At 39.1% G+C, this 15540-nt stretch overlaps 1 protein-coding gene across 1 annotated transcript in view; it reads right to left on the bottom strand.

Annotated features, from left to right (window-relative positions):
* Window positions 1-9023: 9023 nt before the first annotated feature.
* The window catches only part of shisal1b (shisa like 1b), a 38784-nt gene continuing 32267 nt past the window's right edge, over window positions 9024-15540 (bottom strand). Inside the window, exon 5 of the mRNA XM_035156511.2 lies at window positions 9024-12443. Coding sequence (XP_035012402.1) covers window position 12443 — 1 coding nt within the window. The 3' untranslated portion in view covers window positions 9024-12442. The remainder of the gene's footprint in view (window positions 12444-15540) is intronic.

Here is a 15540-nt window from a genome sequence, read left to right as displayed (position 1 = left end):
AGGTTAATGTATGAAATTTGGGCAACAGCAATAAAGAGCAGCAGCAAACACTTCAACGCTTCTTATTCCCTCCAGGTTTCTTACGGACGTGACATTCTCACATTAATTCATATTTCATTACCCCTGACATTTCAAAAAGTTTCTATCCATGGATCACAATATAGCTCTCTCATTTGTTTGTGCAGATAGAGAGACAGACAGACAGACAGACAGACAGACAGACAGACAGACAGACAGACAGACAGACTGATAGATAGTGAGACAACTGAGCCTTTTAACTGAATCAGTAATCGTTTGTTATTAAGTATATTTCAGACATAACTGACAGCATCATCCTTTATCTGTCTTATTAGAGTTAATACTGTGAATACTTGTACTTTTAAGCCTGTGACCGTGATACGATCACAACAATAACATTTATGAAAACTTGTCAACAATATTGAAACAAGCTGGATTAATCATAAAACCATCTATGGCTATGTGCAAGCATCTGTGCGTCTTTGACAGGCACCTTCACTGATGGACAGTGTGACAGTGAATGTAAATCATATAAGATGAATGTCTTTTAGCCACCGTACATATTAATAAGGTCAGGGCTCCGACTGTCACCACTTTCTAATCCATTAGAACACACAAGGATAAAATCCAGGATAAATCTTCAGGGGATTAAACCTGTTCTGCTCCGATGACGACACCATCTTCTTCTCCCATTAGGGCGACACAGCACCAGCACTAACTCCTCAACATCGTAACAGCCACTCTGCAATGTATGAATAAGAAAAACTCATACCTATTATTCAGCAAGTGCTGAGAATATTTGAGGAATAATTTAACACAATGTTTTGAGGCTACTGTGAGAATATTCGAGTGTCTGGAGTGAGGATTTCTGATGAAAACAAATGGTCTCTCTGTGCACAGAGACCCATTGGACAAATAGAGTCCATCCGCCGTGTTGACAGGAAACATGAGTAATCTCTGCCTCCCTTGTCACACGGAACAGATGCATCCCTGTTCGTGAAGAGGAGCAGAGCCAACAGAGCAGAGTCAAAACTGGAGGCTACTCTGCTGCTGCTGCTTTGTGTTTGTGTTTATCTTAGTTATCAGTGTGATAAGAGAGTTAGACTCAAATTTCAACAGACTTGATCCTAATTCTCGTACTTCAGCCAAAATCGTGACTAACTTGTGCTTGAGGCAGTCAAAATGTCTGAAGGATTGCAAGAAAGCTATTTATCATCTGTTCCTGATAAAAACACAGATTTGGAATACTGGCTGACTTTTTAGATCTACTTCTGACTTACCTTTAAATGAGAATCAGGCAAATGATATCCACACAATTATTACATACACAACATTGTGCATTACAAATACAGTTCTGAGGTTCTTGTACTCAACCTGAGAATTTACATTTTATTTTACTAACATATCAGAGAGAAATATTGTATTTTTTTCCCATTACACGTATGTTTAACCCTGTTCCCACACAACTAAACTGCATTATGTTTCTGTAGGGAATGTGTTTTTTCCCCAGGTTGTAGGTTTGTCTTTTATAATCAACCCATCTTTGCCATTTATTCCCTTGCCTACTTTCTTGCAATCCCCTCAAACATTTATTAATCCAGCTCTCGGGTTTATTATTTTTCGGTAAATATGTTTTATCTGAGAAGTGAGGTAATTTGCAGAAAGTAATCCCTGAGAAATACATTACTTAACGAAATGTACTTGAGAATGCAGTTTAGTTGTGAGTGTAACTTTTAGGAGAAAGGGATGTGATGGCTGCAGTAGTTTTTCATATTCAAATTATAAGATAAACTGTTTTGTGACCTCCAAGTCCCCCCCAAAAAAATTGTTTTACCTCGAGCTGCTGCAACAGTGAAATCCTTCAAAAGCTTGGTGCTTTAACAACAAAATGTTGGATACAGTTTATAATATCTCTACTCTTTACTACAGAATAATTACTTTTGATCTGCAGATACTAGTTTTACACTTTTGTTTAAGTAAAATAATCTGGTTTGGTGTAACAGCACTGGGATTAAGAGAGTAGGAAATAAAAGTGCAAAGAAGACAATTACAGGACTAATTGTCTCTCATTCACACCAGAGAGCTCAGGTGATCAAACTGTCTTTGATCCAAACAAGACAAAAGAAACCTTAATGATCAACTGGTTGTTTTCACACCATAGACTCTAAATAAAACTGAAGACACAATATCCTTGGATATGAACGCTGCCTTCTTGTGCATTTGGAACCATCGTCTGTGCAGTAGCCATCGGGGGACGGAGCTGTTGTATCAACGTTCCAATGATACACGAGCTCCACCAATCGGGAGTCAGTCTCATCAGTCTTGATTCTTTCATAGCATCAAATAACAAATTAAAACTCAACGTAACGGGAAAACAACCTCTTGAACAAATATCAGTGTGATAAGAACGACCTAAAATGACAGAAACGTTCTTTGAGAAAAACATATTTGACCATCCACAATAAAGGGGAGGAAGGGGTTTATGGCCTACCATGCGGCCAGCCACTAGGGGGCGATCAAGACCCCGTGAAACAGTCATGTCATCCAAATTTATATACAGTCTACGTTGCAGAGTAATGGCAAGTGATCAAAGGTCAGAGACTAAGGGGTCAAAGGTCACCCCCTCTGTTGTTTTGAATGAACCAGTGAAAGAGGCTTTTGTTTTCCACATGTTCCATCTTATGACGTGTCAGCCCAGTGACAGCATTTGATCTGGTATCACATCAGACTGTTTCACTGTTTCTCTGTCCCTAATGAGTCTTGCATCAGTGTTAAAGAAACACAGAAAGTGTTTCATGTGTGCTGCTACACTCTTAATATTATGGAAGTTATGATTATGTTTCAAATGCACTTATTGTAGAGCTGGAGGCAGAGGGGGAAATCCCTCATCTCTTTCATTTCAACACAACATCCCCTGTGGCTCTGCATGTTATTATGAACGAGCTGCTAAAAGTGGTCATTTCTGATCCGGTTCTGTGTATTTTTATTTTTCAATCTTGTAAAACATATCAAATGCTTGAATTAATTTGCATCTAATCTGAGTCTTTCAAAGTTAAGAGCAGTTAGTGAATGTAAAGGCACCTCTGAGCCTGCTGCCATTTTATCCTTGATCTCTAAATAAGAAAAACGCACCACCGGTTCGTGCCATTAGAAAATAAGAACACAAATAACTAGCTCCCTCTCCCCAGAGTATTTTCAGCCAGAGAGATGAAAATAAATTACATCGAATATCCACACTCTCTCTTTGGGGATGTGACCTAGTAGGATATAATGAACAGTGATTTAAAGTAAGCTCTGTTTATCATCATTTTTTTTTGCTATAGTACTGGTCCTCCAGGGAGGAAACACGTCCTCTGAATTTGAGCCATCTTCAGTATTTATAGTGAGCCGCGGCTTTGGCAGCTGAAACCAAACATGGTCATCTTCTCAAGCAGGAGGTCACAAACACACAAACTCATAAACACAGAGCAGATCATACAAGGTCCATACAGAACTCCCATTGTACAAGTTTGCCCTTATCACAATGTTCCTGTGGTGCACTGGAGTCAGGAGGTAATGGCACCAGTCTGAGAGAGATTGTGGCTCAACCATCTGCGAGCTGCTGTATCGAGCTCCTGATCAAACTGGAAAGTGGAAAAACACACAGTGACCCAATCAATGGAGTGATGCAACACAGGGGCTGCTGCAGCAATCATCACTATCACCATCATCATCATCTGGTCTTCAACAGGGCTGCAATTCACAGTTTAGTTTGACTTCAAAAATATGATTATTGTTATCATCAATAATAATAATTTAGATTTATTCATCTTTTAAAATATTATACTACGTAAAGCTCTGTACTCCTGCACAGTTTTTTGCTCATTTAGCTAACTTTTCATTGTAACACCTTTATAGGTAATATAGCATTTCAAATGCATGCTGCAGAATATGTTCTGTCATCTTAGGACGGAGTTGTGGACCAAAAAATGTGTTTGGATTCTCAACTTCTACTACGCACCAGCATTTACGTGTTAGTTGGCCATTAGTCACATGTCACAAATCATTGATTAACTGCCATTTTGTTGCGAGCTTTCTGTACTCTGTGACGCCACCTGTTGGTCCTGTTGTGTCAGTGTTTATTTGTAATTATCAGTAACGTATAAGGTTGGCTGTCTTTATTTCTCAGATCAGATCAGCTTGATATCGACTTAACTTATGTTTTCTTTTTTATTCCCAGTGCTGTTTATCTGTGCACTGATATTAACTGAAAACTAATGACATTTTTCTCTCTGTTGAAGTTTCCCATTACATTACGATGCTGCCATGCTGTTGTTTTACATTGTGGCGAAATATGAAAACTCAGCAACTAAATTGGTTTTATTTATATCTTAAATATTAATTCCCTCTTGCTTGTTTCTAATATTTTAGGGCTCTACACACACAGCAGGTGTTGATGAAAATAACATCGTGTGGTATATTGGCTTTAGTGCTATAAACCTGCCTGCACACAGATCATTCACAAAAGTCTATCTCTGTAATATTGGCTTCCAGTCGAGCTCAATGGCTTTTGTCACATTTCCTCAGCACACTTCATATTCAGCTGAGCATTACAGAACACTTTCCACTCAGGGCAGTGGGTTTATGTGACAGCTCGCTTTACTATTCTTCATATCCGCATATTGCTTACATCCTACCTGCTGAGCTCCTGTTTCTACGTTCAGCCACACCACAACTCATACGACGGTAAGTTGCTGCTTATCAGTGCAACATTTCAGACAATGTTATCTGCTCTAAATATTGTGTATTTGTGAGTTATGAATAATTCAGATGAGGTGTCTCCGCCTGCTGCTGTACATCACGTGGGTTGTTGTTTAGATTTGTCCCGCTAACTTTATTTGAAGGTATATTTAAAGCTCGGGTTGGAAGGGTTAGCAAGATCAGCCCATCGTCCCTCTTGTCAAGGTTACGGCCCCAAGACCTTGACTATTGTCTCTGCATCAGTGGTGTCTGTCTCTCAGCCTTGCAAAGACTCCGACTTTTTTTCTTTTTTTCCCCCACACGATTTCATTTATTTATGCTATCAGGACGTGAAGCTGATTTCAACATATAAGATAAAAAAATTCCATGCAAGTTCCAACGTGACTAAGCTCTAATTTCATGTACACCAAAATAAAAATACCTAACATACTCCAAATTTGCATTTCTATTTATTAATTTATTAACTTTTTAAGGGCAATTTAATCCAAAATTAAAGGAAATGTCACACAACAGACTGGCCCAACATTTTTTTTATTTGGTAAATTAAAGTTTTCTCACATCGCATCGAGGACAGCAGTAACAGTGGTTCTCAGTTTCAATGTCAGGAAATCTGTTCTGACAGGGTAGCTTTCGGTGTTTTTACAACATGCAACTCAACTATTTTCTCAAGGAGAAGACAAGTTAAAGCTCAGATGTTGTCCTTCCTCATGACACTGTTTGTTATACCTGCTGCAGACATATATCAGTGAAACATGTACATTGTGACGGAGTGTAGTGGGATCTTCATCGGGAAACAAGTCGTCTAAAGCCTTCATCTTCCTCAATAGACAGTGTCTGGTGAGCAAAACACATGAATTCCTTTAATATACTGCAGTTTCATGTTGTCCTTGCTGTGGGGTTCTTGTCGTTGCCTCGTCTCTGTTACAGCTGAGAGCGGGCATTGAGTTGCTCAATGGTCTCGCTCCATCTCTGCCTGTCAGTGAAACCATTTTTGTTGAATATCTTATATGTCATGAGATTAGCTCCTATGATCGGCCTGCATAGAGATCACTAATCCAACTAATCAGAACAAATATCCGCTGATAAATGATCAGTGGCCAATGGATCAGAGCACCCTAACTGGAATATTGGTGCGCTAGTGGACTGTCGGAAAACCCATAATCCCATTATACTGCCATCCCCTGTCAAATCCTGGCGGAAACACTTTGGGTTTCTTCAGACGGATCTTAACGCAGCGTCAGGGCCACAGAAGATCCGGCCCAAGCAGCCAGGACATCACGGACATGAACCCTAATGGGGTTTTAATAGATGTTGGCAGGATGTATCTCAGGCTCCTCAATAACAGCAGGATGTGGAAACCCGGACAATGGTTTTTAAATGGTGATGGATAGCAGTAATTGGTTTCATATGCACAGATGGGAAGAGCGTTGGTTACTGGCATACAGGAAGGAGGAGGACGCAGATGGAGTGAACGGGGAAGAAAGATGACAGCATGAAGGAGCTGTGTGACGAGCTGAACCTTGGCAGGGTGATCGACAGGTGGACGAGGGTTGGTGGAAATATGATGTCAGAGTTTATTAGGAAAACTCAAAAGGTACTTTGACAATGTGGTAACAAACATGTGGGTTGCTGGGGAACTTTGACACTTGTGAGAAGCAGCAGGTGTCTGGTTTGAAACCAGGTGTTGAGATCTCACTCGTCCTGTTGTTGTTCTGTCTTTCAACCTAGTTTCTTTTCATCATGTCTTTGTGATATTTCACTATTGCAAAAATGGTTCTGTCAGTTTGAGGTAGCGCAGCTTTATGAGACTAGACTAGTGATGTCATGGTGTTTGACTAGCTATAAAAAATAAACCTTTGAAGCCCCTCACACGTAAAACATGTTTTTCTTTCTGTATCTTCTAATCAGTTGGCAAAGAAGATACTTTTTTCTCCTTTACCCAACAACATTTGATAGGTAAATAATTATAAACTAAATGTATAATACTCTTCATTTGACAATTTTCCAAACTGCTCTTGTGAAGAGAAATTACAGCCATAACCAGGCATGGCAGGAAATACTAAGTCTTGATTTCTGTAGATGCTAAAATGTTATGCATGTGCTACCCTGTATAGTTTGGATGGTGGCGTCTTCACGAAACCCAAAACATGAAAGAACTAGAACACACTGTGGTTGTCAGCCTCCAACAACCAGTGCTGTTTTTGTCTTATTCATATGAGGTCATCGTGATCCTTTAAAAACTGAATCTAATCAGTTGAACTTTGAGTCCAAGTGACAACTGATCAATGGTTTAAGAAATTCCCTAAAGGCAGTTTTGAGATGGTTTGCTTTACAAAGGCACAGGAATGCATTAAAATTGACATTAAAGATTAAGAAGGTATAATAATCAGATTCAAAGGAAAATAAAGCATTCAAAAAGAATAGGCAAAATTATATATATTTTTTAAGTAAAATAAAAAATGTAATAAAATACAGAGATAACAAAGCTGTTTTTCAAACATGCTAATTCAAATGATGGACCTGTAAGGATTCATTTATGAGATGATCAAAAGGAAATCTGTAACAATTTTATATGTTACAAGCAGAAATAAAAAAAAATTGGCTGGTTACAGCTTGTGAAATGTTTGGATTTGATGCTTTTCTTTGTCGTACATGACAGTAAAGTGTAGTTCAGACAAAACAAGACATTTGAAGCTGTTGTCCTGGCCTCTGGGAACTTAAAAGGGCTTTTTATTCATTACTTTATCAGACAGTTTGTCAGCGTTTAAGGAGCAGGTGGATCAAAAAATGCAGAAGCAAGGCAGGAGCAGAGTAAACTAACAAAAGGTGTCCTTTATCAAAGGTAAAGTTTTTAAAAAAAATTTAAAAAATCCAAAAACCATGCACAGAAAAGAACTGGGGTGAAAAACAAAACACAAGGAACAGGAAAAACTCAGGCGTGAGGAATAAATGAGGATGAAAGACGACAGAGTGGCAACATAACACAAGGAACTGAGAAAGGGAAGCACAGAGACTTATATACACAGGGGAGGCAGGGTTGATTGAACACAGGTGAAACACATGAGGAATAGGAGCAGACAATCACAGGAAGACAGGAAGTCAAGGCAGAGACACACGAGGAGCAAAAACTTCAAAACAAAACAGGAAACACAGAACTCAGAATGAAACACCTGAACACAAACCCAAAGTAGTGATGATGCCAAATGAATTCCAGTGGTTCACACTGATGTTTATCGACAGTGAAGAGTTCATATTTTTAAATGGTCTAATAAGGCTAAAGTGTAAATGTTTGTGAAGCTGATTGACAGAATACCGATTATTGATTGACAGTTCTTCTTGAGTCAAAACAATAAAAGGTGTAGACTTGAATTACCGCACTGTGGTTGTAGGCCTCCGCCAACCAATGCAGTTTCTGTGTGCATATTTCTACATACACATTGACCTTTGACCAACAGGACATACGTACAGACTGACAGACCGACGGACAACCTGAACACATAGAGGCGCCAGTCACTGGCTGCTGCCGGCTCAGAGGCGTAAAAATGTCACAAATTGATTGAACAGTTTGTTTATCTGCTCTAATATACGCTCCAAATTTGAGCATTTCTGAATTACTAATTTACAACCCCCATTAGAAACTTATGGTTGGAGGACGACCGCTCTCTAAACATCCAAATACATTAAGTTCTATTATCAAAAGTGTAAAAATATATACTGATTGTTTGTCTTCTGCACAGATTCACTGGTGAAGACGCTGACTTGTTTGCCAGGGACAACATACCACTGTAGCACATGTGCGTAGCCATTATATATATTTAGGATCAATTTCCACTTTGAAAATTAAACCGATTGTTTTCATTCAAGTAATGATATTGAAAATATGTTATCAAGAATAGAATATGTTATTAATAATTGTCACAGGCGTCTCTCACTATCATAAAAAACAGAAAAAAAACTGTGAATGTGGTGGAAAATAGGAAATGGAGAAATTATAAGTTACCACCAAAATTATGGGGGAACTGAGGGGCTGAAAATTAGCAAGTGAAGGCTAAAAAGAAAACTAAATAAAGTTTGATTTCATTTCAAATCATTGTAGGTAAAGCAAAACATATTAAATGGCTATGTACACTTTTTTTATTTAAGGACATACTGAGTTATATTTTCAACTTTTTTGATAACATTTTAATAAAATCCAGGTCTGCAAAGGCTTAATGAAATAAAGGTGTGGATTTTTCCAAAGAGCACTTGACACAGAGAGATTTAAACACACTGGAAAAGATAAAACTTTATTCTTCCCTGTCGTGACAATACAAAGTCAACAAGTGCAATAACAATCCAACTGAAAACGGTACATTCTATCTAGTAGTGAATACATAGACAGAACGTGGTGCACGTCACCACCACCACACCCAAAAAGTGAGGTATCAACCACTACAAAGCTTCTGTGTGTACGGGTGGGTATTCAACTGTAAGGCAACTGTTACCATGACAACCTGGAGAGAGAGAGAGAGACTGAAACAGATGTGTGCTCGCTTTTCCCCATCATTTTAATTATTTATATATATATTTTTTATGATTTTTTTGGGGTGAAGAGGGTTGAGCTGATACAATTTACAGTACTACATCACATCAGGCCAGAGTCAAGACTGTTTTCAACAAAACAGAAAACATCACAAAACCCAGTTGTAACATTGTAAGAAACTATAGCGAAAGATTCCTCCTTTGTTCCTGGAGGGAATCATTTTCGACCCTGCTACTGCTCGTCAGAAAGAAAATGAAGCGTTATTTTCTCCTATGTGTTTATTATTACTTTATTGGTGATAATAACAGACCTACGTTGCCTTACTACACTTCAGAAGACATAGCAAAGCGCCCTGAAAACCAGACACGATCTCTCACATATTAGATTTTTTCCCATTCAATGCAGCATCGGGGACTAATTAAAACCCCTTAGTGCGTCTGCACCTGTTCAAACTTCTCTTCCCTGTTTGCGCGGCTGTTCACACTCGGGGAATACGAAGGCAGCTACCGCAAAGCAGTGATATTTAGAGCCGCTGCTGATCTCCAGGCCAATTATTTCCCTCGGACACATTCTGGTTTTGTGCCCCCTGAAAGTGATGTGGCGTGATGCCACTGAAATGGGAATTAACTCGCTCTTAAATGCTCAGCAAATGTAAATATTATTGCTGATAACTGAGGATGACGGCCAGCAGGCCCCCCCGCCACTTAACTGGAGTCCTGTTAGGGTCCACTTACACTTCATGAAACAGAGAGAGATAAATATGGAGGCAAGACCCATTGAGGCAGCTCAGAGGAAGCCCCCACCACCACCACCACCACCACCACTGCAGTGCCAGGATTAACGCTTTCTCCCCTTAGCTTTAGACAAGGACGTTTGCACTATGTGCACGGACCAGGGAATTCAGTGCACGTACAGGCTTGGCAGCAGCTGGATTACAGATGTGCGATTGGGCCCCTCTCTTGTACTGTGCTCACCTTCTGTCCACCTGCTCTCCACACGGCCGCTCATATGCAGTCTGGCATCAACAGCTGCTTTGTTTGCTCTGCTTAGACCGAATGGACAGCGTTTCATAAGCACCCAACACGCCAAACAATCCTCAAGTCCAAGTTGCTCCTTTTCTTTGTCTTACATGATAATTAAATATCTTTTGATATTGGACTTTACAAAGGAATAATTTGAGGAGGTAAAATTGTTACAGGCATTTCTCACTATATATTGACACTTCCTTGCACAATAGATGATTGAGAAAATAATTGACTAATTAACCAATAATTGAATTAGTCTTTAGTTGCAACTCTAAACGATTTTATTTTAACGATCCATTAATTGTTTTAGTAATGTTTCGTTTGTCTGTTCCAACAGGATTCTAATCTTTTCATGAATACCTGAACTCGCATGTCAGGAATAATAATAGGATGTTTCATTATTTTCTCACATTTTATAGATTAAATGATTAACTGAGAAAATAATTGGCAGATTAATCAATAATTTATCAAAGATTTTCAAATGTTAAGATAATGAATAAATTCTTTTTAATAATTTTTCATTTGCTGGCTCCAAATTAGGAGGATTTTTAAATATTTCGGTTTTGTATTGATCACAAATCATAACGGGAAGCTTTTACTATTTCTGACATTTTATAAAGCAAATTATTTATTGGTTAACTGAGAAAATAATTGGCTTATATTAAGAAACCACGGCAGCCTTAAGTAGAAGCTTTTCTTTAAAGGATGTGAACATTGTTTTTCACTTTTCTTCTCATGAGTCTGACACAGAGACGGCAGGAGAGCTTTTTCAATACGAGTTCATTATCCAGGAACACTGTTCGTCTGTTTCACCGACTTAACCTTCATCTTGAACGTAAACCAGCAGAAGCCTCTGCGTTACACCTCACTGAACACCCAGGGCTCGTTTGGCTGGCAGCTCATTTCATCTTCCTGCTTAAGCTACTGTACATTATTGCTGACAGTGAAGGAGATTTTCTAGGTGTTCTTTACATTTTCTATTATGGCTAATCACTTGTAATTGTCTGTTACCAATGTGGGATATCGAGTGCAGCTTATGAAAGAGAGCATAATGTGTAATCATTTGCATCATATTGCTAATGGGGCTGTTTTTCAGGCAGCCCCTGTGATGACGAGGGGCAAACAAGTCTTTGGATGAATTTACAGAGTCAACTGTCACAGACTAACTTTATATTTTATCATCTCAAATGGGCTTTTAGACTCATAGCCAAGGGTTGAGGTTATGTTTAACTTAGCATAACACTCTTTGCTTTTCTGAAGGCTTCCCTGATCCTTATTAATGTTTTAGTTGAAATGACTTATTCAGACCCTGGATTCCTTTTCCTCACTGTAAACCACAGAGAGACCTTGATGAACCTAATGTAAAACCTTACATAACTGTGTGGCATCATGTCTTTGTCAGACATGTTCCAATAGAGGGAACCCACTTGTTTTGCAGGAAGGAGACCTAATGTATTTCAAAACATTATATGTTTTCAACACGGCTGCAGAGACGTTTTGTGTCTGGTTTCAGCGAGTATCAAAAAAACGTTCTACTCTAAGCGAGATGCTCAGCATCGACCTAAGCTGTTACATGTTCTGAATGTTAACCAGTCATATATTTCTCTCACTACTTCACACAAACAAATCACCAAATAGATAAACCATGACTGTGTCTAACTGCTACTGAACACAAACTGACACAGCAGTGTAATAAACATTTTATATCAAGAAAGATGAGCTTCTTTTTCTTTTGTCGAAAAACAGGCAAGCCTCCTCGCTTGCCAGTACAGAACAGTTTATCCAGTTGAGCTTGGACTTATCTGCGGGTACTCCAGGCCTTGGCGCACGTTTCAGGGGATCACTGAACACAGTGTGTGTGTGTCACTGCTCTGCTGGGGCCCAAGCAGCACGGTCCTCTGCGTTTCCTTACAAATTTGGTTCTTAAATGCCATATCAACCTGCTTCTGTCAGTCCTTGGGTGATTTGTGCTCATTAGAAAGGTGCAGTAGTCACTTCTAACTACTACAGTATGGCTAGCCCACCAGTGGTCTTTGTGTCTGTGATCCAGAGGGTGACGTCTGGGGGGGCAGCTCCTCTGTGCCATGTAAGGGAACAAGATAGTGCTACTCTTCAGTTCATCCACTCGCAGCATCACTCTGCCAGAAACAAAACACAGACAGAGAAAGAAATTGAGCAGAAACATTTGTGACCGGGGAAAGTTGTACAAGAATGCTTTTATGACAGTGTCTACTTGTATCCAGAAACTTTAAACTACATCTTTATTTCATAGCAGTAGTGGAGGACATGACAGGTAACTAAGAGGAGAGAGAGATGTAACAATGTCCCGCAGGCTCAGTTTAAAAAAGGGAAAAGCCAGGGAGGTGTCACTGGTCATTTATGGATAAGACATCATAAATGTTCTGCAGCAGATTCTGAGACTGGTTTTAGTCTGGTTTCTGGATCTTTCTACATTGGTGCAACCGCGAGAAATTGTGCTGAGAATAAACTGCATAAATCGAGAACTGGAATAATAAAACTTCAACTCCATAGTTAGATCAAATGAAAGAGCTGCAAAGATGTAGAGATCCATCAATTAGCAAAAATGTACTCCAACTATTCAAACGGATTCTGGTAAATTGTTAAGCTTTTATCAGTATTGCATAATAGTGAACTGCAGATTAGTAGATAATGAAAATAATTGTTAGTTGCGGCTCTGATTACAACTAAACCACATCCATAAAAACTACCATACTCCATCCACACAGTGTGGTTGAAAGCTTAGGAGAACTGAGCAAATGAAGAAGAAAATAATATTGGTCCCATCTATGGATATTAAGATCTCATACAAGCATCCTGAATGAAAGTATCGTCATCAAAATCCACCAAATTGCCAAAGAACATGTTTGGAAAGAAATCTGGTGGATCAACACGAGGCTTTTAGCTGCACGGCTGAAACGGCCTCAGATCATAATCTCTGTGCTTCATGAGCTTTATTGTTCTTTATAGAAAAATATATTGGCTTTTAAACCAGGCCCTGAAAACACAAATAAAAAGGGACAGCTTTGCTTTTCAAACAGCTATCTGATTTATAGTGTTTGATTCTTGTAAAAAATGTAAACTCGCCCCACCTCTATGAAGCAAATCTGCAGCACTCACTTCTGTTGCCCAAAATAATAGATCCCCATTGCTAATTGGAAAATAAAAGTTTCCACTTCCTCACTTTATTGCTTATTTTTTGGCATTCTTGGATGAACAGAGGAATGTTTATCAGCAGGACATTCATGATTGTTCTCTTAAGATTAGAAAGTATTTCATTGCACTCCAGAAAAAGGACTAAAATGCAGAGTTAACATGTGAAAACAGATCTAATTAAAGATCACAACCCCTGCCCGAAAATAAACATGAAAAACTGCAGCAAGCTCTTTGGTTCGCGGCTACGCCACAAGTCATTCTACAACTCGCAGAGAGCAAAACTGCTCCCCAGCTCTTCCCCTTTAGCCTGCAGCAGGACTCTGTGCATGGCTGCCTTTGTAGAGTCTATGATGTTAATTAACTCATACCACATGGAGAGTGTTGCTTTAATTGGACAAGCTCTTGGCATGGTGCTCTGTGGACAGACAGGCCAGGAATAATATCATAATGTACAATTCTATTATTACCGCAGAAAGCCAAGGATGGGTGTGCATATGCAGGCGACGGAGCTTTGCTTTGATCAAACTCTGACAGAAAAGTAACCCAGTAAAAAAGTTAAATTGCTGTTTCAGTTTCCTGTGTAGAGTAAAGTCATTTCCTCTGCAGACAGACCAGGGGCTGTTTAAGTGCTCTTATCTGTTACCAAGTGATACGAGACTGTTTTCACTATCACACTGATTCACTAATGCCTGAGTTAGAGACAGTGTTGTACTGGATGAAAACATGTGCGTTGCATTCTATCTTATAAAATCTTTCTTTTTCTTTAATCTTTCTTTCTTGTTTTATTAACATTTTATTGTTTTGCTATCATTTACTTTGTAATATTTTACAATATATAAGTGCATTGGTTATATTTATTTTAAACATTTTGTCAATGTCAATTGCGTGTAAAGCACTTTGAAATACAATTGTTTCGCTTGAAAGGTGCTATATAAATAAAGTTTGGATTGATTGATTGGTTACCACATGACCGAGGCGTGGTGCTGGCGCGATCATCATAACATCAATAAGCTTCGTTTCACGCTCGCTTGGTTTGCGTCTGAACTTGAGTGTTTGTTTGAACACGACTTGATTTGCTTGTGCCTCTGTTGCCACATTAAAAGTTAAGCTCAGATCAGCTTCTGTGTTATGCAGCAGGAATGACGCGATGTAGTGGAACCACAATGCAACATATTTGAATGCGATGGCTCGTGCCACCTCACATAGAACGCTCCATTCCTGGCTAAGCTCAGCTGTCCCAGTAATTTACCGTCCTTGTGTGAGTGGATGGAGGACGGCAGGATGTGCTGCTGCTGCCATTTGGTGCCAAGTGATTTGTGAACCACTACTGGGACTATTTGACCTGTTTTGGTTTATGAGCAGTGTCACTGAATGTTGTCCAACATCTTATTTCTCCCACCATTATCTTCTGGATGATGATCAGCATACATATGAGGTCTTACATACAAGTATTTGCTATTGCTATTGACCGTAAAGTGTATGCACAGTCTGATGACATGACAGCCCTCCAAAAGTAAGGCCCAATCATCCCCCTGGTGGCTGGATGCAATATAGGTAATAAACCCTGGCTTCTCTATGTTAGTGGATGGGACTTGGACCAAAGTAAAGTCAAAGTACACATCAAATAACATTTTTAGGTAGTTCGTATCACACTGATGTATGTCCAAGTGCAGTTTTCATTATTTAATTAGATGCTATAAAAATGGGATGTAACATCATTATTGACAGATTAGACTGAGTCATGATTGGTCAGAGGGACCATGGCTCATACACTGACTCATTATCACCTCTTGAGGTAGTACATTGTATTACAAGATGGGATGGGCTGGGACCTAGATGGTTAGCATGTTTTAAACTAAAACACTTGCCTATAAAGCTTCAAACCAACTTCGAGACAATGCATTTTTAATTTAGCCACTAAATATGTGAGCAAAGGAGCAGGATATTATTAAATCTTGATTATACAGGTTTTTTTACACAGAAAGTCTTCATCACTAAAGCCAAACCTAATTCATTCAAAATGTGCAGTGAAGCCAGACTGCACTGACGGCAGCAGATCAA

Source organism: Hippoglossus stenolepis, chromosome 5 (genome assembly GCF_022539355.2).
Source record: "Hippoglossus stenolepis isolate QCI-W04-F060 chromosome 5, HSTE1.2, whole genome shotgun sequence".
Taxonomy (NCBI): Eukaryota; Metazoa; Chordata; class Actinopteri; order Pleuronectiformes; family Pleuronectidae; genus Hippoglossus; species Hippoglossus stenolepis.
This window is presented reverse-complemented; position numbering and strand designations above follow the sequence as displayed.